The following is a 25,482-nucleotide window of genomic DNA, read 5'->3' on the forward strand; positions in this document are numbered from 1 at the left end:
TACGGTTATACTATCTGCCAAATCTATTATTTTTCAAACTAGTGTTTAATTAGTATAGTGTCCTTCATTATTTATTAGATCACTTAATAAGTTTCTTATATTAAGTATCTGTAGAGTACTTGAAAGGAAGTTTTTATTATAGATCCAGGATAGTTTTCCTTTTAACATCTTTCCTTGTTGAAGTAGAATATAAACAGAATCATCAAATTTAGATGGATTTTAGTCCTAAAACAAATTTTAACACATAATTGGTAACTAATAGCCTGCAGTAGAACAAGTTTCTGTAAGCCGTATTTGTACTTAATGTTCCAATATGTACTGTATTAAAACTTTTCCACATTGATCCACAAATAACATGCAGTGTAGTGAACTTACTACCAAAAAGCCTGTTAAGAATTTTGACTCTTCTGGGTGTACTGGGAGATCTATCAGAAATTCATCCAAAGTGGTGAAAGCCTTTTTCATTAATTTCTCTTTATGACAGGTGTAAAGTATTAAGGTTAAGTGGGTGGGGCAACCGGAAGTAATTACTAAGGCCAGTGGCATTTTTGTGGTTTAATAAAGGCAGAAGCTAATTATTCAGTTTTTATTTAAGTGAAATGGTGCCAGAAAGGAGGTTCCTGCAGAGCAGCTGCACTCCTTCAGTGTTACCCTAATTTACCAAAGACACAACTGTCACAAACAAAACTTTTAAACTTGATATATAGCCACAAAAGCAAGGAGGCTTTTGTTTGGAGTGCTTGCAGAAGAACTCCTTTATACAAATCAACCGGCAGATGACAGACAATGATGAAAATTTGATTCTTTGAAGTCATAATAGTCATTGAAATGTGTGAAATTCTGGTATTGAAAAGAGAGCAGCCAGCAAGACTCTAAATCCTGGGTGGTTGCAAGAAGCTTGCTGGGAGGTTTTTCTGCATTTTGACACCAACTTCCCATTGCTTGTTCCCTGCTTCCTTTGTTTAAAAAAAAGTTGAATTCACACAAGATAAATGGGGACAGTTGATAACCGAATCATACAGTTTTTATATGGAAAACTAATATTTTAAAATGGAAATTGGTATTTGAAAGAGTAAAGTTCATTTACATATACTGGCATATACTTTCTTAATGATTTTTAAAATTCCTCTTCAATTTAAACTAGACTTGTGAATGGAAAGTCAGTGTATCAGCTCTTATAGAATTTAAAATTGTAAAAAGATCATACTGAAAGAGTAGAACTTTGAAATTATGATATGCTTGTAGCAAAGTAGATTTTTAAATATGAATGCCCTTTATGAATCATGATTAGGTAACTAGTTACTGTTGCTTAAATAGAATATTGTACACAAGTTTGTATTTATGAAACTTTATGAAGATACTTAGTTTAATAATGTAAACATAGGTGTCATGCTTGATCCAGTTGTTAAAAATTAAAAAGTTTTAAAATTCAGTAAGTGTATATATTATGTATAGGGTTACTTGTTTCATTAGAATTTATAAATACTAACTGGTGAGTCTTGAAGATTCTTCAGGTGCCAACTTGTAGCCTTCCTCTATCTTACATGTTTTAACTTTTTTGTAGACATAGAAAATCTGTGAATTATTATTTATAAATAACCTATTTACCAATCAAACAAGTAATTTGTGAAAGGCAACATTGACATCTTTTATATTTTTTAAAAATAATCACATATGATCCATACTGCAGTAGAAAAGTAGAAATCTAAAAAGAGTATCATTAAAGTAGAAATCTAAAGAGTATCATTAGTTCAGTATAGTTTCAGTAGTCTGCAGATGATTTATTTTCAAAAGTTGAGTCACAGATAGGTCAGTGAGAACTTTGAGGAAAAGCAAAGCATTGAAGACACGTAAAAAGTTCATAGGGCCTCATAGTTCTTTTCAAGTATTACATTGTTTTAATGCAATCTTGGAATGGGAGCTTTAGCCCATTGAAATGTCGCTTAAAGGACATGTTCTTCTGTCACTTGCTGAAGCAGTGTGGATGAAATGATAACAATAGAGTGTTGTGATGTGTTTTAAAAGTGTGAGAAATCAGTTTGTCTAGACTGAGTGTGTGCCTACAAGGACTAGGAATTTTAGAGCTTCTGTGCCCTTTAGGTGTCAAGTATGTGAGAGATGCCAAGCCTTTTTATTCTGTCTTTGGCAGCAGTTCAACTCTCCAGTACCTTACATGTCTTCCGCAGGCAAAGGCAGGGCTTCTATGTCAGAGCAACTTGGACTTCAAAATTCGGAAACTCATTTGTTTAAATGCCAGTTTTATTTGGAGAAGATACCAAATAATTGCCATAATTTGAGAAGGCACGGAAGCACTTGCAGCTAGGATCTTAGCAACTTTTGTAGTCACTGATTTTAAAGTGGTTTTCCATCCTTAAAAATCATGCTGTGCCTTTCTGCTTTGATAGTACAAATCAAGAAATACTCTTTCCATTTTACTAAAGCTTTATTGGTTTTTAGATTACTTTGGCATATGCATGCAATATAGACATTTATTAAGAAAAAGTAAGTCTGTTTCCTGAACTGGTATTAAGAGGTTAATATGCTATCTTTTCTATAAGTCTTAATTAAAAGAATAGCCAACTTACAGCTTCAGCTTTTATGACCTCAGCTTGGAATGGAGGTGTTGCTATGGAATTTGACAAGGATGCCTCATCCCATAATTTTGTAGTATACTTACTGTTCATTTATTTGCTTCAGCTATAACTAAATAGATTTTTTAATGTGAGAATATATAATATTAAATGCTAAGTTAATGTGAAAGATGACCAACACTAGTGAATTCATTAAGGACTTTACAGGAGCTGAGTTTCTTTCAAGCTCTTAAGTAGAGGAATATTCTTTAGAAAGCTTTTGAATGTAATAATAACCTGAAATTACTTTTAATTGAGTATGAACTTGACAGTTTGTAGTAACTTGACATATTGATGCCTTTAAAATCATGAGTTGTACTCGTTTAGCTTTTATTTTATCCTATAAACTTTAAAAATGTAGGCATATACTAGAAGTACATTTTTGTGTAAATATTTATATGGATCATTTTAATAGTTTCTCCGGATAGACAAACTATGACAAAGTAACCACACCTAATTATTGGTATAGGTGAGAAGGTATAGTTGTCAGCTAAAATGATTTTAAGGAATTGTTTCTTTAATCTGTGGGTAGAAAGATTAGTTGAGTCAGAAATGCATTTAGTTTTTTCCCAGTACATATTGCAACTAAGAACTCCTAGTATTTCTTTGGTCTAAAGCATTGATTAGAGTGGAACTGCAAATAAACATGAAATTAAAATTAACAAAATGTGCTAAGTTTTCACAAGTTTGATATAATCATTTACATGTTAAACCTGTTGTTTTTAACCAGTTTTTGAAAGTTTACCTTAGTAAGGGACCATAATTTTAAAATGCTTTATGAGCATAATATAGTTGACCATAATATGATTTTACATTGCTAGAATCAAGTATTTTACCATTACTAAACGGAAACTTAAACTCTAAATTACTTTGTTATTTTGTGTCCTGATTGCTACTATACTTTGAAACATATTTAATCAGGGAATCAAAATTGTATGTATTCATCAGTTGACCTTTTGTTATTGGGTAGAAATATAGAAAAAGAGAGTCAAGTTATCATTGTTTTCCTCTAACATTTCCGCAAAAATTGTGCAAATTTTTTTATCTTTGCAGAATAAGTTTGACATCTATTTGATATCATTTTCTCTTCAGTAGGTTTCATTAAAGAGAGATAAATCAAAATGGTAATTAAAGTTGTCAACTGATTTTAATTGTTTACAAAAAGGGTCAGGCCTTTCTCTGAAGAGAATGCCTTGTAAGCAGCATAATACAGAAACCACTGGTAATAGATATTTTTTTATTTTTAAAATTTAGTCACTTTTTATATTTGTTTACTTTTAATATCCCTTTACTTTCTTTCTCTGCTAACTAATTATACCAGCTCATGAAATCAGAGTCTACTCAGTACAGGCTTTTCTGCCAGCAAACTCTTCAAAAATTACCAGTACCTTGTACAACATGGGCCTAAATTTTTTTTATGAGCCCTTTCCCACTGTACCCTAACATTCCCCCAATATATCTTTTCCAAATATCAAAATAGTAGTTTACATGGTAAAGTAATAAAGAAGTGAAATAAAGCCTTAAAAAATTATAAATAAGTATGTATTGTAAGATACAGAAAGCAACAAAAATACATTAGGGTGTAAGTGGGCTGTTAGTAACACATTTGCTTGTTTTTCTGTAGGATATTACTACCTTAACTGGTGTTCCAGAAGAGCATATCAAAACTAGAAAAGCTAGGATCTTTGTTCCTGCTCGCAATAACATGCAGTCTGGAGTAAACAACACAAAGAAATGGAAGATGGAGTTTGATACCAGAGAGAGATGGGAAAATCCTTTGATGGGTTGGGCGTCAACGTGAGTATTTTGGTTTAATTTGAATACTATTTTCGGCTCTTTTTCTGTAGATTTTCATTTTAAATGCACTGATTTTCAGGCTCTTTTGTATACAGGATGCCTTATGACAATACTTTTTGAGACAGTTTTGCATAGATAACACTGTGTTTAATGGTATAGACATATACATTCCACATAGGTAACATATATATATATATATATATAAGTTCTTGCCTGGAGAATCCCAGGATCGGGGGAGCCTGGTGGGCTGCCATCTATGGGGTCACACAGAGTCGGACACGACTGAAGCGACTTAGCAGCAGCAGCAGCCCAACAAAATATATTGTAAGAACAGTTTTTTTCAGAGTACTATTTATTGGATAAAAATGGCTGACATTGTGAGCACTCTTAATGTGGTCCCCAAGCTGTAGTAGATATTAGTTTAAAATATACTGTGAATAGTGTTAATAATTTAATGACACTTATTTTTAAAATAAAACTTCTTTATATTTTTTGTTTATTAGAGGAGATTTGGAGAAGGAAATGGCAACCCACTCCAGTACTCTTGCCTAGAGAATCCCACGGACGTAGGAGCCTGGTAAGCTACAGTCCATGGGGTCACAAAGAGTCAGACACAACTGAGTGACTTAAGCTAGGCTAAGATGTTTAGAAATTTTGATAATTCATTGTTTGTGTATAGAAATGCAATAGATTTTTGTATATTAATCTTGTATTCTGCAACTTTACCAGATTCAGCTCTTACAGTTTTCTGGTGGTATCTTGAGGATTTTCTATAGATGGTATCATGTCATCTGCGAACAGTGACAGCTTTTCCTTTTCAATTTGAATTCCTTTTTTTCCTTCTTCCAGTCTGATTGCTGTAGCTACGAATTTGAGTACTATGTTGAATACAAGTGATGAGTGCTGGTGTCAGCCTCCTGGTGTGTTGGCTGGATCCTGATAAGGCAGGCTGTTGGGCTGCAATGATCCTGGGATTGGTGACCACCTGCTGGTGGACAGGGTCTGGTCCTGGAGCATCAGTCAGTTCAGTTCAGTCGCTCAGTCGTGTCCGACTCTCCGCGACCCCATGAATCACAGCACGCCAGGCCTCCCTGTCCATCACCAACTCCCGGAGTACACTCAAACTCATGTCCACAGAGTCGGTGATGCCATCCAGCCATCTCATTCTCCGTCGTCCCCTTCTCCTCCCGCCCCCAACCTTTCCCAGCATCAGAGTCTTTTCCAGTGAGTCAGCTCGTCTCATGAGGTGGCCAAAGTATTGGAGTTTCAGCTTTAGCATCAGTCCCTCCAATGAACATCCAGGATTGATCTCCTTTAGAATGGACTGGTTGGATCTCCTTGCAGTATAAGGGACTCTCAAGAGTCTTCTCCAACACCACAGTTCAAAAGCATCGATTCTTCGGCGATCAGCTTTCTTCACAGTCCAACTCTCACATCCATACATGACCACGGGAAAAACCATTGCCTTGACTAGACGGACCTTGGTCGGCAAAGTAATGTCTCTGCTTTTTAATATACTATCAAGGTTGGTCATAACTTTCCTTCCAAGGAGCAAGCGTCTTTTAATTTCATGGCTGCAATCAGCATCTGCAGTGATTTTGGAGCCCAAAAAAACAAAGTCTGACACTGTTTCCACTGTTTTTCCATCTATTTCCCATGAAGTGATGGGACCAGATGCCATGATCTTTGTTTTCTGAATGTTGAGCTTCAAGCCAACCTTTTCACTCTCCTCTTTCACTTTCATCAAGAGGCTTTTGAGTTCCTCTTCACTTTCTGCCATAAGGGTAGTGTCATCTGCATATCTGAGGTTATTGATATTTCTCCCAGCAATCTTGATTCCAGCTTGTGCTTCTTCCAGCCCAGCGTTCCTCATGATGTACTCTGCATATAAGTTAAATAAGCAAGGTGACAATATACAACCTTGACGCACTCCTTTTCCTATTTGGAACCAGTCTGTTGTTCCATGACCGGTTCTAACTGTTGCTTCCTGACCTGCATACAGGTTTCTCAAGAGGCAGGTCAGGTGGTCTGGGATTCCCATCTCTTTCAGAATGTTCCACAGTTTATTGTGATCCACACAGTCAAAGGCTTTGGCATAGTCAATGAAGCAGAAATAGATGTTTTTCTGAAACTCTCTTGCTTTCTCCATGATCCAGCGGATGTTGGCAATTTGATCTCTGGTGCCTCTGCCTTTTCTAAAACCTGCTTGAACATCTGGGAGTTCACGGTTTACATACTGCTGAAGCCTGGCTTGGAGAATTTTGAGCATGACTTTACTAGCGTGTGAGATGAGTGCAATTGTGCGGTAGTTTGAGCATTCTTTGGCATAGCCTTTCTTTGGGATTGGAATGAAGACTGACCTCTTCCAGTCCTGTGGCCACCGCTGAGTTTTCCAAATCTGCTGGCATATTGAGTGCAGCACTTTCACAGCATCATCTTTCAAGACTTGAAATAGCTCAACTGGAATTCCATCACCACCACTAGCTTTGTTCGTAGTGATGCTTTCCAAGGCCCACTTGACTTCACATTCCAAGATGTCTGGCTCTAGGTCAGTGATCACATTATCGTGACTATCTTGGTCGTGAAGATCTTTTTTGTACAGTTCTTCTGTGTATTCCTGCCACCTCTTCTTAATATCTTCTGCTTCTGTTAGGTCCATACCATTTCTGTCCTTTATCGAGCCCATCTTTGCATGAAAAGTTCCCTTGGAATCTCTAATTTTCTTGAAGAGGTCTCTTGTTTTTCCTATTCTGTTGTTTTCCTCTATTTCTTTGCATTGATCACTGAGGAAGGCTTTCTTATCTCTCCTTGCTATTCTTTGGAACTCTGCATTCAGATGCTTATATCTTTCCTTTTCTCCTTTGCTTTTCGCCTCTCTTCTTTTTACAGCTATTTGTAAGGCCTCCTCAGACAGCCATTTCGCTCTTTTGCATTTCTTTTCCATGGGGATGGTCTTGGTCCCTGTCTCCTGTACAATGTCACGAACCTCCGTCCAGAGTTCATCAGGCACTCTATCAATCAGATCTAGTCCCTTAAATCTATTTCTCACTTCCACTGCATAATCATAAGGGATTTGATTGAGGTCATATCTGAATGGTCTAGTGGCTTTCCCTACTTTCTTCAATTTAAGTCTGAACTTCGCAATAAGGAGTTCATGATCCGAGCCACAGTCAGCTCCTGGTCTTGTTTTCGCTAACTGTATACAGCTTCTCCATCTTTGGTTGCAAAGAATATAATCAATCTGATTTCGGTGTTGACCATCTGGTGATGTCCATGTGTAGAGTCTTCTCTTGTGTTGTTGGAAGAGGGTGTTTGCTATGACCAGTGCATTCTCTTGACAAAACTCTATTAGCCTTTGCCCTGCTTCATTCCGTGCTCCAAGGCCAAATTTGCCAGTTACTCCAGGTGTTTCTTGACTTCCTACTTTTGCATTCCAGTCCCCTATAATGAAAAGGACATCTTGGGCTGCAATGATCCTGGGATTGGTGACCACCTGCTGGTGGACAGGGTCTGGTCCTGGAGCATATTGAGGCTAATTCCTCCCACCCCTCCCAACTGTTGCATGAAGCCAAGTCTCATGGCCTCTTGCTCCAGGGTTCAGGGGTTCTAGGACTGGTGTCTAACCACTGATGGGTAGGGCCAAGGGGTTCTGGGCCTAGTGATGGTTCACTGCTCAGCAGAGGTAAATCATGGGACCTCTGCCTACAGAACCCCAGTAGTTCTTGAGCTGGTGTGTTGGCCCACTGACTGTGATGTCTGCAGTGTCTCAGAGCTGGTTTTGTCCACTTGGTTGGCAGGGTCAGGGCCCACGGGGTCTTGGCTAGTGCTAGCATGTTGGCAGGTGAGTTGGGTTCTCTGTGGCAGGCTAAGGATCTGCCAGGGTCTCTGGCTGCAGGGCCCTCTGGTGGACAAGGCTGTTGTTTCCTGGGGCAGCCCATGGGCTCGAGTTCTTAAGGCAGCCTGCCTTCTGGTGGGTAGAGCTGTGTTCCCATGCTGGTAATGGCTTAGCCTGAGATGCCTCAGGAATGGTGCTTACAACCTGGTCCGGTGGTTAGAAGCTGTTGAGAAGATTCCAAAATGGCGCCTCATGGTGGAATGAGCTCCCCCAAATGGCTCTTGCCAGTTTTCTCCACCCCTGGGCTTCAGTTGTCTCCTGCCTTTCCAGGATACTCTGAAAGATCACGAGGTGGGTCTGACCCACGCTTCCTTCAAATTACTGCTTCTGCCCTGGGTCCCAAAGTATATGAGATTTTTTTGTGAGCTTTTTAAGAGATAGTCTCTGTTTCCCACAGCCCTCTGGGTCTCCTGAAACTAAGCCCCATTGGCCTTTAAAGCCAAATGTTCTGGGGGCTTGTCTTCCCAGTTCAGGATCCCTGGGCTTGGGCGCTCAATGTGAGGCTTGGACATATTGCTCCTTGGGGAGAACCTCTGCAGTTGTTGGAGAAGGAAATGGCAACCCACTCCAGTATTCTTGCCTGCAGAATCCCATGGACAGGGGAGCCTGGGATCTCAAAGAGTTGAACACGACTGAGCGACTGACTTTCTGCAATTGTACTTACCCTCCTGTTTGTGGGTTGCCCAATTTGGTATGGGTCTCTGCCTCCTGTCTCATTGTGGTTCCTTCTTTATATCTTTGATTATAGAAGATCTTTTCTGCTAGATTCTAGGTTTTCTCAGTTGTTGCTGTGTAAATAGTTGTAGTTTTGATGTGTCTGTGAGAAGAGGTGAAATCAGGGTCTTCACAGTTTTGGCCAAGCTTCTTCTAATTACGATGAATTTATAAGGTAAGTTTAAAGAATAAAAACAAACCTAAGAGGATTCTCATTCATTTTCTTTTTTTTAAAACTTAATAAATGATTTTTATTAGCAACTAAAGATTGCTGAACGTCTTTGTCATTTTAAAGTTTTTAATTTAACTTGTGAGAAAATTGCCCTAATTTAACACTGCTGCTACTGCTGTCGCTTCAGCCATGTCCAACTCTGTGCAACCCCATAGATGGCAGCCCACCAGGCTCCTACGTCCCTGGGATTCTCCAGGCAAGAACACTGGAGTGGGTTGCCATTTCCTTCTCCAGTGCATGAAAGTGAAAAGTGAAAGTGAAGTCGCTCAGTCGTGTCCTACTCTTAGCGACCCTGTGGACGGCAGCCTACCAGTCTCCTCCGTCCATGGGATTTTCCAGGCAAAGAGTACTGAAGAGGGTTGCCATTGCCTTCTCTGTAATTTGACACAGAAAAAATATTCAGATAGTTAACAGTTTTAAAGAAATTATTCAAAATAAGTAATTTTCAGTCACATGTTAATGTTAAATCCTGGGGAAAAAATTGTTTCTTACAGGGCTGATCCCTTGTCCAACCTGGTTCTGACTTTCAGTACTAAAGAAGATGCAATTGCCTTTGCAGAAAAAAATGGTAAGTGTGATTTGCTTTTGTTTTGACAAGATATGATTTTATGTTCTTAACCTATATTCTATAATTAAGCTGAAGGAAATCAATGTATCTAATCCAGTGGTTTTAGTTCTTTTTTCTTTTTACACAATGAGAACATACCCCTCCAAAAAATAAAAAATCTGAAAAATAAATGCACATGTAACATGGAGAGTCGGATACGACTGAGCGACTGAACTGAACATGTGAAAGTCAAAATGCTCTAAATTTGAAGTTGAGGCTTGGAATAAAACTACTTGTCTAACTCCTATCTTATTTAGGAATGCCTCTGCAAAATCACTAACATTGTTTAAAACATTAAACATCTCATAAGACAACCGATTCCAGTTTTGACATCTGTTTATTATTTTCTTACTTTGAAACAAAATCTCATGTCTGTTACTCTACCTAATAGCTTTTCAATTTTTACAAATTGGTTATCACGTTTCCTCTAAAATGTCATGTGAACATAAATGTCTGTGTTTACCACTTCTATTGATAAGTTGGGTCTGTAATTATATTAATACAACCTAAGAGTGTATTACTAGCTACCTAAAACTCTTGACCTATGTTAGTTTTTCTTTCAACAGAAACACAGAATAGGATCTTTTTTTCCCCCTCATTTTTCTGCTGTTAAACCATGCAACACAGTAGTGAAAGGAGGCTTTGGAGGCAGATCATGATGAATTCTAATCCTTATTTATGCCACTCGAAGCTACATGATTTTGGATTAATTTCATCATGGACTTAATGTTTCTTCATTGTTCAAATAATGGTGCTTATCTAAAGGTGTACTTAGGCGAGTACTTGAAACATAATGGGCTTCCGAGGTGGCGCAGTGGTAAAGAATCTGCCTGTCAGTACAAGAGGTGTAAGAGACCTAGGTTCAATCCCTGGGTCAGGAAATGGCAACCCACTCCAGTATTCTTGCTTGGGAAATTCCGTGGACAGAGGAGCCTGGAGGACTACAGTCCATTGGGTTGTAAGGAGTCAGACACAACTGAACACGTGCACACACACACACACACAACTGGCCACTTGGAAACTATTAGTCCGTTCCCTTACCTCCCTCCATCTGTTATTTCTTCTGTTTCTCTCAGGTTTAAATGCAATACTTTGCATTTGTACCTGATGCATTCTATTGTTCTAGTTGATCAAATTGAATTTGAATCTATTCAGCTGTCTATTTGAATGAGGTCATGTCCATTTAAGTATGTTATTATTATAAGGCAGTAGAAGTGTAAAAGATTATTAGTGTTTTTTCAACATATTTGACATAAATGTGAAAGCACTATAAAGATTATTATTATCTGAAATATTTACTTTTCATCCTAAGTTCACATTATATTATACCTTAAGAAACTGAAGCCAGACTGTCAGATTTGAGTCCATGTTGGATCTCTATTTGTCTGGGTTTGTACTAGGAGAATATGCAAATACAATGGGAATTGTTGTGAGGATTGAATAAGTTTATAAAAGTAAAGTACTTAGGACATAGCTAAGTATATAATAGTATATCAGTTTATCTTATTAGTAGACTTTAAAAATAAAATACATTTCTTAAATATTTCTATATTACCAAATTCCCAAATTACATATTTGTTCTCAAAGTGGTCATAATCTTTAAAATATTATTTTGATATAACATTTACATTGCTCTTTTTAAAATTAAACTGTAAGGTAGCTCATCAGCAACAGTTCTGTTAATGTTTTTCATCTTTGTAGCCTACCATATTTCACGTCTGACACCTCAAATCGTCTATCATGTGAGTTTAATGACAGGAAGTCTAAGTAAACTCTTAAACCTCTGGCTGCTTCCTGAGTGGGCACAAGGACTGTGTGACTGTAGTTCCATGTGAATTGCAGATACACGAACTAACCACTGTTATTAACAAAATCAAGTGCCTTTCCGATCTGATTTCTACTCCCCACACCAGAATGAAAATTGAGGAGCATTACCAAAGTCAATAGACAGTATAAGTTGAAAAAGCTTAGAGAACATTACTGTATAAAACTGTAAGCTAACTGTGGGTCTGGGGACTTACCTGGTGATTGAATAGTTAGGATTTGGCACTTCACTGCCATGGCCCAGATTCCTTCTCTGGTTGGGGAACTGAGATCTCAGAACCATCTGACGCAGCCAAGATTAAAAAGAAAACAAAGAGAAAAACAGTGAATCAGAAATTCTTACCTTTAAGTGCTTGCAAGCTAAGTCGCTTTAGTCGTGACCCTGTGGACTATAGCCTGTCAGGCTCCTCTGTCTGTGGGCTTCTCCAGGCAAAGAAACTGGAGTGGGTTACCATGCCCCCGTTCAGGGGATCTTCCTAGCCCAAGAATTGAATTCCCATCTGTTTCATCTTCTGCATTGGCAAGTGGGTTCTTTACCACTAGCATCAACTGGGAAGCCCAAAGGACTTATAAAAGTATGGACAAGGCATAGGAAAACCACAGGACATAGTGGGGCAGTGAGATGGTGTTACCAAACTTACGGACCAAGACCTAGAGAGAGCTGCATGGGACGGACCGTGTGTTAGGATGAAGTATGATTTACAGGGAGAGAACAAACTGACCAGAAAGCCTAGGTTATCTATTGTGCTCAGGCCTCTCGGTTCATGGGATTCTCCAGGCAAGCATACTAGAGTGAGTTGCCATTTCCTACTCCAGGGGATCCTCCCAACCCAGGGACTGAACTTGTCTCCTGCATTGGCAGGTGAATTTTTTACTGTTGTGCCACCTGAGAAGCCCAGACAACCTTTAAGGTAGTAGGTGTTCTGTTGATCTTATTCACTGCTTTGTTTCCAGTTGTTCAGCCACTAAGTTGTGTCCAACTCTTTGTTTCCAGTGCCTGACACAAAACCTATATGGTGGACACTGGCTATCTGGTGAAATTAATTACTACCTTTCTAAAATATTTTCCCTACTCAGGAATTTGAAGGCACTTTCATCTCCTAGGGAAGATGTTATTTCTCATTCTTCACTTATTTAACATTTAGTATTATATATCTTGGCTCCTTGGTGGCCCAGTGGTTAAGAATTCACCTTCTTGCAGGAGACACAAGTTCAGTCCCTGTGTAGTCGGTGATAACTTCGCAGCTCTAACAGTAAAAGTAAATAGTTGTAATAGAGACAATATGGTCCCCAAAGTCTAAAAATATTTTGTATTTGGCCATTTTAAATATTTACTGACCTCTGGTCTAAACAATTATGTACTCCGTCAGTACTGAGACCCTTTCTCCTCTGACATTTCTGTTAATCTGAAATACTCCTTTATTCAAACACTTCAAAAGGCCTATGCTTAACATCCTCCTCAGCTGATAATTCAAGTTCGTCGCCGTATAAGCACTAACCTGTCGTTCAGAGAGTGACCTGACTCTAGCTTGCTGCGCCTCGGCCTTTCTTCCCGCCCTCATTCGGCTGTCGTTTCTTCTTAACATCCTCCTCAGCTGATAATTCAAGTTCGTCGCCGTATAAGCACTAACCTGTCGCTCAGAGAGTGACCTGACTCTAGCTTGCTGCGCCTCGGCCTTTCTTCCCGCCCTCATTCTGCTGTCGTTTCTTCTTAACATCCTCCTCAGCTGATAATTCAAGTTCGTCACCGTATAAGCACTAACCTGTCGCTCAGAGAGTGACCTGACTCTAGCTTGCTGCGCCTCGGCCTTTCTTCCCGCCCTCATTCTGCTGTCGTTTCTTCTGCAGTCTCTTCCTCACTGTGTTCCCTCTCTCCTCTTTCCCTGCCTACTCCACCTACTCTTCAGAATATATTTTCAATGTCAGCTCCTTCCTGATCGCTTTTCTTATTTCCCTTTCCAACCTCCACATAGATGTGCTGGCTCTTCCTTTTAGCTTCCACATTGATTTATTCCTTTTTTATAACTCTTCTACTGTGGTATTGTATTTTACTTTTTTTGTATTGCATTCAGTCATACATATGTTGAGCAACCTGTCATATGCCAACACTTCTGGCTTAGGTTCTGGGGATCATTATTTAAATAAGACATAGTCCTCCTACTCAAACTATAATACTTTATTTGCTGAATTATAAGCACCTCCCTGGTGGCTCAGACGATAAAGAATCTGCCTGCAGTGCAGAAGACCCAACTTTGATCCCTGGATAGGTAAGATGACCTGAAGAAGGGAATGGCTACCCACTCCATTATTCTTGCCTGGAGAACCCCATCCATAGAGAAGCTTGGCGGGCTATAGCCCATGGGTCACAGAGAGTGCCAAATGATTGAGTGACTAACACTTTCACTGTTTTCACTTTCACCAGGGAAACCACCCAGTCATCTTTATCTTTTTATATGCTCAATAAAAATAGGCAAATTTGCATAGTACATTTAGTGATGCTGTAAATTACTCTCCAGGTCAAGTTTTAAACTTTTCCTTAAATCATTTTAAACTTACTTGGCTACTTGTTCTTTCTTTTAGAAGAACTGTTGACTCCTATAAGACCAGTGTCTATCACATAGCTCCCAGCTGATAGGGCCCAAGTTTCCAGGTTCCAAGCCCAGTGTTTTTTTCCATGATACTACTATGCTGCTGTAGATGTTACATCCATCACCTCGATCTGCATGGTCCAGTATGGTAGGCACATGTGGCTGTGTAGCACTTGAAATGTATTTAGTTAGAATTGGGGTGTGCTGTTAAGTGTAAAATATACACTGGATTTCTGAGACTTAGTATTAAAAAAAAGCATTATATATCTCTAATAAATTTTATACTGATTACATATTAAAATGATAATATTTAAGATGTGTATTAGGCTAGGAACCTGAATGATTAAAGGCTTACTTTTTCGATTTAGACATTTTTAAAAATGTTGCTCCTAGATAATTTAAAGTTATCTGTCTGGTTCACAGTATGTTTCTGTTGGGTAGCACTAATCTAGAATACTTCAAGCTATATAAGACATATATTACATACATGTTCTAGATATATCATTTCTATATACTCTGTAGTGAATATAAGAAATAGGAAAACCTTACCCAATTTTGAAAAGTTATATTAAGAAATGCAGAGAGTTCCTTCATAGTCCAGTGGTTAGGACTCTGCACATTCACTGCCAGGGGCCCCGAAGTCAGTTCCTGGTTGGGGAACTGAGATCCCACAAGCTGCGTTGCATGGCCACAAAAATAAAAATAATTTTTTTGAAAAGAAATGCACTTCTGTTCTTCAGACACTTACCGAGGGTCAAGAATAAGTGTAAAATTTTATATTACATACAATAGTGAAATAAAATAGCTAAAAGATCTTATGTGTGTGCTTAGTCGCTCAATTGTGTCCAACTCTTTGTGAACCCATGAACTATAGCCCACCAGGCTTGTCTGCCCATGTGGATTCTCCAGGCAAGAATGTTGGAGTGGATTGCCATGCCCTTCTCCAGGGGATCTTCCCAACTCAGGGATCATTTCAGGCAGATTCTTGACCATCTGAACCACCAGGGAAGCCCAAAAGATCTACATTATATCACAAAATCCCTGTTAACACTTATTTTCAATTTCTTAAATAAGGCATTATGTAAATCCATATTTTTACATAAGAATGCCCTCTTGTCTGAGACTAAACGTTTTCTTCTTCCTGCTATTGATAATTTTGCCTCGGGTCTCCCTCCTCACCGTCCCTCACTTCTTGTGAAAGCCTGGTTCTATCATCTGCTGAGTGGGATAGAAGAAAGACTGAATGCTCTTCCTTGGCTTCTTTTTCCTCTGCTTACCTCTCACTTCTTCCTCCATTAGCATACACTAAGTTATAAATACCCTTGTGTCTTTTTATCACCAGAGCCTCATCTTAAAGATCTCCCTTTGAAATCAACATATATTCCAGAAGAACTCTTCAAAGATGCTTTGTCTTTATATAAAGAAAATTTATCTGTGGTTTTCTCAAATGTTGATGAACCTTACTTTTTTCTTTGTATACAGAAAAGACCCACCTTTCTCACTCCTGTGGCTTTTGTCTTTTCTTGTAGTAGGCTAGGATCCCTACATTTACATGCTAATGAAACCAGGAATGTTTCCCTTTTGATCTGATTTGAAACTTTGTGACTTCCCTTTGGTATGTCATTTTACCCCTTGTGTTTTTCTCATTGCTGTTAGCTGTAACAACTTACTAAAATCCTCCAATAGAGGAGGGTTTTCTTCAGGAGTAAACCGGATGACAGAGAATAAGCAGTGAAACTGCTCCTGTGATGTATTGGGGAGGAAAACCCACCTCTAAAGTTACAGAAGGTGGAAGCACTGATTCCGGAAAATATAGAGATAATTTGGGAGTTGCAAACCAGAACTTAGAATTATTTCAGAAGTGGACACCATCAGCAAGGTCTGGATTTCCACCTATCTTTAACCTTCTCATGAGGCTCTCAACCTTACATCCGTCTATCTATTAAAAAACAACTTTCAGAAACTAAAATGAACAAAGACAAATTTCAAAACAAAAGTATGTCATGACTCAATATATATAAAATTCTTCTTAAAGGATTTATTTTACTCTGTAGGGGAGCAGAATTTTCCACCACAAAATGTTTCTTTGGCGTATTAATTAAGCTGATTTTTTTTTTCCTAAGAAACTGCAGACTTGGGAAAAACTCTCAAAGTAAGAGTTCCCCTTTTGTAAGAAGTATTTATATACATAAGGGAAACTTCCATTTGTAAGGGTATCTCTGGAAGTACCAAAAGAGGAGGATGAACTTATCTCTAGAAACTCTTATCAGTTGAGAAGGAAGTGACTTAAATCTGCCTAATAATCTCACCCTTGTTTACTGTTCTTTTCCTGGTAATCTCACAGAATTGACTCCCTGTCCTCAGCTTTGGCAATTTTGATGAATTACTTAGTTCTCCTGGGTCTCTTCCATGTATTTGGAGAAGGCAAAAATCAAAATCAGCCTCTTGGTGAAAGTGAAAGAGGAGAGTGAAAAAGTTGGCTTAAAACTGAACCTTCAAAAAATGAAGATCATGGCATCCAGTCCCATCACTTCATGGCATATAGATGGGGAAACAGTGGAAACACTGAGAGACTCTTTTCTTGGGCTCCAAAATCACAGCAGATGGTGACTGCAGCCAAGCTACAACCAACCTAGACAGCATATTAAAAAGCAGAGACATCACTTTGCCAACAAAGGTCTGTCTGGTCAAAGCTGTGGTTTTTTCCAGTAGACTTGTGTGGATGTGAGAGTTGGACCATAAAGAAATCTGAGCACCAAAGAATTGATACTTTTGAACTGTGGTGTTGGAGAAAACTCTTGAGAGTCCTTTGGAATGAAGGGAGATCCAACTAGTCCATCCTAAAGGAAATCAGTCCTGAATATTCATTGGAAGGACTGATGCTGAAGCTGAAACTCCAGTACTTTGGCCACCTGATGCAAAGAACTGACTCATTTGAAAAGACCCTGATGCTGGGAAAGATTGAAGGCAGGAGGAGAAGCAGACGACAGAGGATTAGATGGTTGGATGACATTACCGACTCAATGGACATGAGTTTGAGCAAGCTGTGGGAGTTGGTGATGGACAGGGAAACCTAGTGTGCTGCAGTCCATGGGGTTGCAGAGTCAGGATGACTGAGCAACTGAACTGAACTTCCATGTATAACATTAGATAAATTTCAGAAGTGAAATATGATTAGGAGTTCATAACAAGAATAATGCAACTTAGACATTCCGACAAGTGTTAGAAAATATCTGTACTCAATTTGTTAATAAGCCTATTTTCAAAGAAGATAGCAAATGTTCACCTAATTTATAAAAAGAAACATACTCTTTACAGAGGAAAATAAATCTTACAGTAATCCTGAGACATAAGTATTTGACTTCTCAGCTTAGTGATGCAATTTACAAACAAAGAACTTAACCTAACTGTAAAGAATTTGAGCTCTTAGATAAGTTATCAAGTACTTAAAGTCAACATAAAGCATATAAAGTTATTCTGGTCAGCCACAGAATCTTTGCAGTCTAGGGAGATTAGATGGAAAGCAGAACCTTTCTTATTGGAAGTGAAGGCAATAAACAGTAACCTAATGAAACAAGCCCATCAAAATGGAACACACTTTGGTCCTAATGAAACAAGCCCATCAAACTGGAACAAACTTTGGTAAGATTTTAACACATTTCATAGCTTCTCAGATGATGCTGTTAAAGTGCTGCACTCAATATCCAGCAAATTTGGAAAACTCAGCAGTGGCAATAGGGCTGGAAAAGGTCAGTTTTCATTCCAATCCCAATGAAGGGCAGTGCCAAAGAATGTTCAAACTACTGCACAGTTGCACTCATTTCACATGCTAGCAAAGTAATGCTCAAAATCCTTCAAGCTAGGCTCCTATAGTACATAACTGAGAACTTCCAGATGTACAAGCTGGATTTAGAAAAAGCAGAGGATCCAAAAATCAAATTGCCAGCATCCATTCCATCATAGAAAAAGCAAAAGAATTCCAGAAAAACATCTTCTGCTTAATTGACTACACTAAAGCCTTTGACTGTGTGGATCACAACAAACTGTGGAAAATTCTTCAAGAGACAGAAATACCAGACCACCTTAACCTACCTCCTGCGAAACCTGTATGCAGGTCAAGGAACAACAGTTAGAACTGGACATGGAACAACGGACTGGTTCCAAATTGGGAAAGGAGTACATCAAGGCTGTATATTGTCACCCTGCTTATTTAACTTATATGGAGAGTACATCATGCAAAATGCCAGGCTGGATGAAGCACAAGTTGTCAAGATTGAAAGGAGAATTATCAGTAACCTCAGATATGCAGATGATACCACCCTTATGGCAGAAAGTGAAGAAGAAGTAAAGAGCCTCTTGATGAAGGTGAAAGAGGAGAGTGAAAAAGCTGGCTTAAAACTCAACATTCAAAACACTAAGATCATGTCATCCGGTCCCATCACTTCATGGCAAATAGATGGGGAAACAATGGAAACAGTGACAGTCTTTATTTTCTTGGGCTCCAAAATCACTGAACAATAACTGCAGCCATGAAATTAAAGGACATTTGCTCCTTCAAAGAGCAGTGCCAGACCTTGACAGCATATTAAAAAGCAGAGACATTACTTTGCCGACAAAGGTCTGTATAGTCAAGCTATGGTTTTTCCAGGCGTCAGATGTGAGAGTTATGCAATAAAAAAGGCTAAGGACTGAAGAATTGATGGCTTTCCGAATTGTGGTGCTAGAGAAGACCCTTGAGAATCCCTTAAATGGCAAGTAGATCAGTCAATCCTAAAGGAAATCAATCCTAAATTGGAAGGACTGATGCTGAAGCTCCAGTACTTTGGCCATCTGATGTGAAGAGCTGACTCATTGGAAAAGACCCTGCTGCTTGGAAAGATTGAAGGCAGGAGGAGAAGGGGACGACAGATGGATGGCTTCACCGACTCTTTGGACATGAGCTTGAACAAACTCCGGGAGATGATGAAGTATTGGGAAGCCTCGCATGTTGCAGTCCATGAGTCTCAAAGAGTCAGACACAACTGAGTGACTTTGAGCAACAGCAACATAGATTTTCAGACTTATTTTCCAGATACACTGTAATCTAAGGCACATAAAATTTCCTTTTTATAAATCTTACATAACTTTCTGTACCCATTCAGGTTTTGTCCTTCACCATTCCTTTCTCATTCTGGAACAGACTTTTTACTTTAGAACTATTATCTTTTCCCCTTGTTCTGAGTATGCTAAGTTGCTTAGTCATGTTCAGCTCTTTGTGACCCTATCAACTGTAGCCTACCAGGCTCCTCCGTCCATGGGATTTCTCAGGCAAGAATACTGGAGTGGGTTGCCATGCCCTCCTCCAGGGGATCTTCTGGAATTAGGGATCGAACCCACAACTCTTATGTCTCCTACATTGGCAGGCAGGTTCTTTACCACTATCACCACCCTTCAGTTCAGTTCAGTCACTCAGTCGTGTCCAACTCTTTGCGACCCCATGAATCACAGCACGCCAGGCCTCCCTGTCCATCACCAACTCCTGGAGTTCACTCAAACTCATGTCCATCGAGTCGGTGATGCCATCCAGCCATCTCATTCTCTGTCGTCCCCTTCTCCTCCCGCCCCCAATCCCTCCCAGCATCAGAGTCTTTTCCAGTGAGTCAACTCGTCGCATGAGGTAGCCAAAGTATTGGAGTTTCAGCTTCAACATTAGTCCTTCCAATGAGCACCCAGGATTGATCTCCTTTAGGGTGGACTGGTTGGATCTCCTTGCAGTCCAAGGGACTCTCAAGAGTCTTCTCCAACACCACAGTTCAAAAGCATCAATTCTTCGGTGATCAGCTTTCTTCACAATCCAACTCTCACATCCATACATGACCACGGGAAAAACCATTGCCTTGACTAGATGGACCTTTGTTGGCAAAGTAATGTCTCTGCTTTTTAATATACTGTCTAGGTTTGTCATAACTTTCCTTCCAAGAAGTAAGCGTCTTTTAATTTCATGGCTGCAATCAGCATCCACAGTGATTTTGGAGCCCCCCAAAATAAAATCTGACACTGTTTCCACTGTTTCCCCATCTATTTCCCATGAAGTGATGGGACCAGATGCCATGATCTTTGTTTTCTGAATGTTGAGCTTCAAGCCAACCTTTTCACTCTCCTCTTTCACTTTCATCAAGAGGCTTTTGAGTTCCTCTTCACTTTCTGCCATAAGGGTGGTGTCATCTGCATATCTGAGGTTATTGATATTTCTCCCAGCAATCTTGATTCCAGCTTGTGCTTCTTCCAGCCCAGCATTCCTCATGATGTACTCTGCATAGAAGTTAAATAAGCAGGGTGACAATATACAACCTTGACGTACTCCTTTTCCTATTTGGAACCAGTCTGTTGTTCCGTGTCCAGTTCTAACTGTTTCTTCCTGACCTGCATACAGGTTTCTCAAGAGGCAGGTCAGGTGGTCTGGTATTCCCATCTCTTTCAGAATTTTCCGCAGTTTATTGTGATCCACACAGTCAATCACCACCCTTATTAAACCAAACACACAACTCATTACTTTGTATACAAGGTTACACCCCTTTTCCACCATCACTCCCAGTAGTGTTTTTATGTACATTTAATTATATCTTTTGGTCAAAGTTACTTTGATTTCATAGAAAAAGTAGAGATGAAAACTGTTACACACCAGCATTTTAGTAGACTGGCAAAGTTGATAAACACACATAACAAAACTTTCCACAACTGTGTGTATTCTTTATAGTCCAACTTATCCAAATGGCAAAAATGAACATGTCCATTAACAGACCCAAAAATGCAGCCTCCCTGTAGCATTAAAAAAAAAGCAAAAGTTAATAAGTTTAAATTTTTGCTTAGTAATCAATGGTTCAATATTTTATTGTAAAAAGTTTTTAGGTATTAATAAGTATCCATTCGGAGAAGGCAATGGCAAGCCACTCCAGTACTCTTGCCTAGAAAATCCCATGGATGGAGGAGCCTGGTGGGCTGCAGTCCATGGGGTCGCTACACGTCGGACACGACTGAGCGACTTCACTTTCACTTTTCACTTTCACACATTGGAGAAGGAAATGGCAACCCACTCCAGTGTTCTTGCCTGGAGAATCCCAGGGACTGGGGAGCCTGGTGGGCTTCTGTCTATGGGGTCACACAGAGTCGGACACGACTGAAGTGACTTAGCAGCAGCAGCAAGTATCCATTAATACCATTTAGGGTTTTAAGTTACCTAAAGATCATGGGAATTAATTTTCAAGGTGACATATTACAAAATGTAATTAGTGTTGAAATAAAATTGTCAGAACAGGAAATCATCGTGGATAAACAAAAATTTGAATCTTGCAGGATTGTAAAACATTAAACAGAAGTAATATTAGCTCATTTGATCAGAAAACATGCAAATTTAGAAAGAACATGGCCACGTAGAATACAAATCTATGCTTGTGTTATATTTAACACTGATAAATTAGAGAAAACGTAATTGTTTTTGTTAAACAAAAATTAAATTTTCCATTTGCCAAACATTTACCTATACTACCTGAATTTAAATTCTTAAAATGTTTGTTAGATCCTATAATAATACTTTTTAAATTTAGCATTTTCAAAATATTAGAAATTCCATTTTCCTGTTTTAGGAATATTCCACTTATACAAGCATTTATTTTCTCTGTAAGAGAATCAAAACAGAACCGATTCAAAGTATTTTGTAATCTTAATTCATTAATTATACTTGGAGGTAGAAAAAACATTACCTATACACAGAATGCGGAGAAGGCAATGGCAAGCCACTCCAGTACTGTTGCCTAGAAAATCCCATGGATGGAGGAGCCTGGTAGGCTGCAGTCCATGGGGTCGCTAAGGGTCGGACACGACTGAGCGACTTCACTTTCACTTTTCACTTTCCACTTTCACACATTGGAGAAGGAAATGGCAACCCACTCCAGTGTTCTTGCCTGGAGAATCCCAGGGATGGGGAAGCCTGGTGGGCTTCCGTCTATGGGGTCACACAAAGTTGGACACGACTGAAGTGACTTAGCAGCAGCATACACAGAATGAGCAGTAGACGCATTTCTGAATTAATAGGTATGTAGACAGACACAATTGTCAGAGTGGTAAAGAATCTGCGTACTTGTGCAGGAGACACAAGCTATGCGAGTTCTATCTTTGGGTCAGGAAGATCCCCTGGAGTAGGGCATGGCAACCTACTCCACTATTTCTTGCCTACAAAATGCCATGGACAGAGGATCCTGGCGGGCCACAGTCCGTGGGGTCACAGTAAGTCAGATTTGACTGAGCATACATGCAGACAGATAGGAACTTATTTCACTTCTACAAGTTAAGCCATGGGTTAATGGTCACAGAATTGTAACATTCACTGGCCCATACCATACTAAAGAGCTGTTTTCTACTCAGGAAGTACTTCATTAGACCTTAAATACAGAAAAGACAAACCAGATTTTCTGTCTTTTTTTCCTCTGAGAATGGATTTCTAAAACCATTAATCCATTTTAAAAGAATCTTAAATGACCAGACCTTAAAGAATCAATTCCCCAGATTGGTGGAGAACAAAATTGAAATTTGATAAACAAGAGATTCAGCAAAGTTCTGATATTCAAAAGCCAAGAAAAAATAATCTTGGTGATATTTTAACTGTTAATGTTTATGGCATTGTGCTTTGTACCATTTATTAAATTTTATAAAAAAAAGCCAAGAAAAAATAATCTTGGGCTTAAAATAACATAAACCATTTCTGGTAAGGAAGTTTTCCTGACTTTGGTTGCTAAACCTATTAGCCATCTCAGTAGCACCTCCAAAATTATGAAAAGAACATCCTGAAAAAGATAAGGTTATGACTTAATATAGATATAAATGAACACATGTTGAAGAATTTATTTTACTTACAAGGGACCCATGCTGTTGTTATAATCAGTTCAAGAGAAAAGTCAGTACAGCCCAAAATTATATAAAGTGAAAGAATGTTGAGATGAATTGCAAATGGAGACAAACTGGGTTTTCTGACGCTTGGGGAGTCACCAGGCAGGACAGAATTTCTATACCCAAGTACAGTTGAGTCTCATTATTCATGGTAGTTATGTTCTGTAAAGTCACCACAAACCCTAAACTAGTGAATACTGAAAAAATCGCTCCTAGGGAAAAAGATTCCTGTGGGCCTCTGGTGACAACATTTTGTCAGCTGATCAGTACATCATCTTGTTTTTTATGTGTGTTTCTGTTTAAAGTGCCTTATTTAATGTATATTGTTGATTCATGAACATCAAACTCATGGCCAGCAGTGTTATACTTTATCTTGGATGATGCTTATCTAACCCAAGTTGGCGTATCACAGCCTTCTTGAACTTAGGAACACTAAACAGCACTAAACCACTACTCTTGGGGGTAATTTCAAACAGTGAAATTACCAACAAAAGGCAAAAAAATGAAAAAAATGTGCTGTTAATAGACTACAAGAAGGACACTTATTTGCAGTGTGAGAACTGAAACAAGAAGGCATAGCATTACCTTGTTTGACCTCAGCTGGAGCATGTGTGCTGGGTGACTCAGAACTCACGGCTCTGTGCGTGTCACGAATGACCATGGAAGCATCACCCACAGGCACCGTTGCGGCCCACAGGGAGCCTGAAAGAGATGTCAGCATCAGAGTTCCTAGGTTGGAGGAGCCCTTGGAGGATTTTGGATTTACAAATGAGTTTTAGCGAGTAGGCGAATCACAAATACAGAATCAGCAAATAAGATTATTTGTACATACAACTTTTGGAATTGCAAAATAACTCAAAGAAAACAAACAGGGCTATGATCTGGTGTTCTGTAAATACTGCATAGTCTCTATTGAAGCAGAAATTTTTTTTTTTCTGCATAACTGTCTTCCCAATCCCCAGTCCTGGTACTGTCTGGTTTTGGGCTGGGGAAATGTTCAACTTGACTACTAAGGAGACAGACATGAATTCCTTAGATTCCCAGTCAGAAGTCTGAAATAATTTTTCTTGTAGTGTTATATATACATGGCGGCTTAGTAAGGTTCTAATATATTATGGGTTACATAGGATTGTGGAAATCCCTATGCACAGACCACACCCAGATCAATTATGTCAAAATCTCAGTGATTTTTGGGTCTCTACCATTGCTGTATAGTTTCGTTTTCTAGAAAAATGTTTTCTAGATTTCTAATGAGTAATTTTCAATTGTACTTTTGGAACACAAACCAGTTCGTTTTGTGGCAAATTCTGAATAATGTGACTCCAAAATAGTAATACCATATAGCAGCTATATTATTTGAACAGATAAAATTTATAGAGGCATTTGCTATCATAGCAAAGGTTCTTTTTTGTGGGGAGGGGGTGTGGCAGGTGTGGCAGGTATAGGGTGTTACTCATCCATCTTATATAATTTTCATGGAAAGAATTGCTTTGCCAATGTTTCCAAAATACACCTACCCTCCGTAATATTTTCTATAAGACTATCTAAGATATTTTTAAATTATTTTGATCTGAACCTCTCTTCTCTCCCAAAACGAAATACATGAGAATTTCAAATAGAAGTACTTTTTTTTTTAATGAATGCTTATAAAGCTACTTTTCTTCCTCATTACCTTCCCTCCTTAAAATATAATTTATGTTTATGCTATGTTTTCACCTAGGCATATTATGAGCACATAGCCTGGTGAGGAATCTTGAAACTTTGTAAGTGCTAACAAACATCAGTGTGGCCTCCCAAAGCCTTTGCTATCCTTAGCAGTGCCTGCCAGTTATGTCAGTCTGTGCCAAATTATGTGGTTGTTCTTGCTTTGTACATAAATGCACAGTAGGAAAAATCATTAAACCGTTCACTTCTGAGTATTATCACAGCTTGCCATTAGGTTACTGGAGGGGACAGACCTTTAACAGGACTTGAACCAGGGTTACTAAAGGTGTAACATATTTCACAAGCAGTAAAAATACCAATAAATGTTTCTCTGTATCTCAGCATTACTGAACATAAGTGAAATGGTTCTGAAATTAAAATGAATGGGATTTTCTTTTATTTCATGCACTACTTGGAATTCATAAATTATTGGGATCTAGTTTTGTTCAGGGGCTTTTGTTTTTGTATTTTAGTAGTATTTGAAGAGATTACACCAGACATTCATGTTATAGGAAGTAGAATATCCCAGCCACAGTCTGGAGAACAGCAAAATAAATGGGTGAATTTCT

At 38.8% G+C, this 25,482-nt stretch overlaps 1 protein-coding gene across 1 annotated transcript in view; it reads left to right on the forward strand.

Moving 5' to 3' along the window:
• NDUFS4 (NADH:ubiquinone oxidoreductase subunit S4) overlaps positions 1–25,482 on the forward strand; it is a 122,870-nt gene that overhangs the window by 91,834 nt on the left and 5,554 nt on the right. The window contains exons 3-4 of the mRNA XM_055422058.2: positions 4,255–4,427; positions 9,763–9,836. Of these exons, the coding sequence (XP_055278033.1) occupies positions 4,255–4,427; positions 9,763–9,836 (247 nt within the window). The remainder of the gene's footprint in view (positions 1–4,254; positions 4,428–9,762; positions 9,837–25,482) is intronic.

The sequence above is a fragment of the Moschus berezovskii genome, chromosome 18 (genome assembly GCF_049115385.1).
Source record: "Moschus berezovskii isolate FMDL1 chromosome 18, NW_MosBer_1.0, whole genome shotgun sequence".
NCBI lineage: Eukaryota > Metazoa > Chordata > Mammalia > Artiodactyla > Moschidae > Moschus > Moschus berezovskii.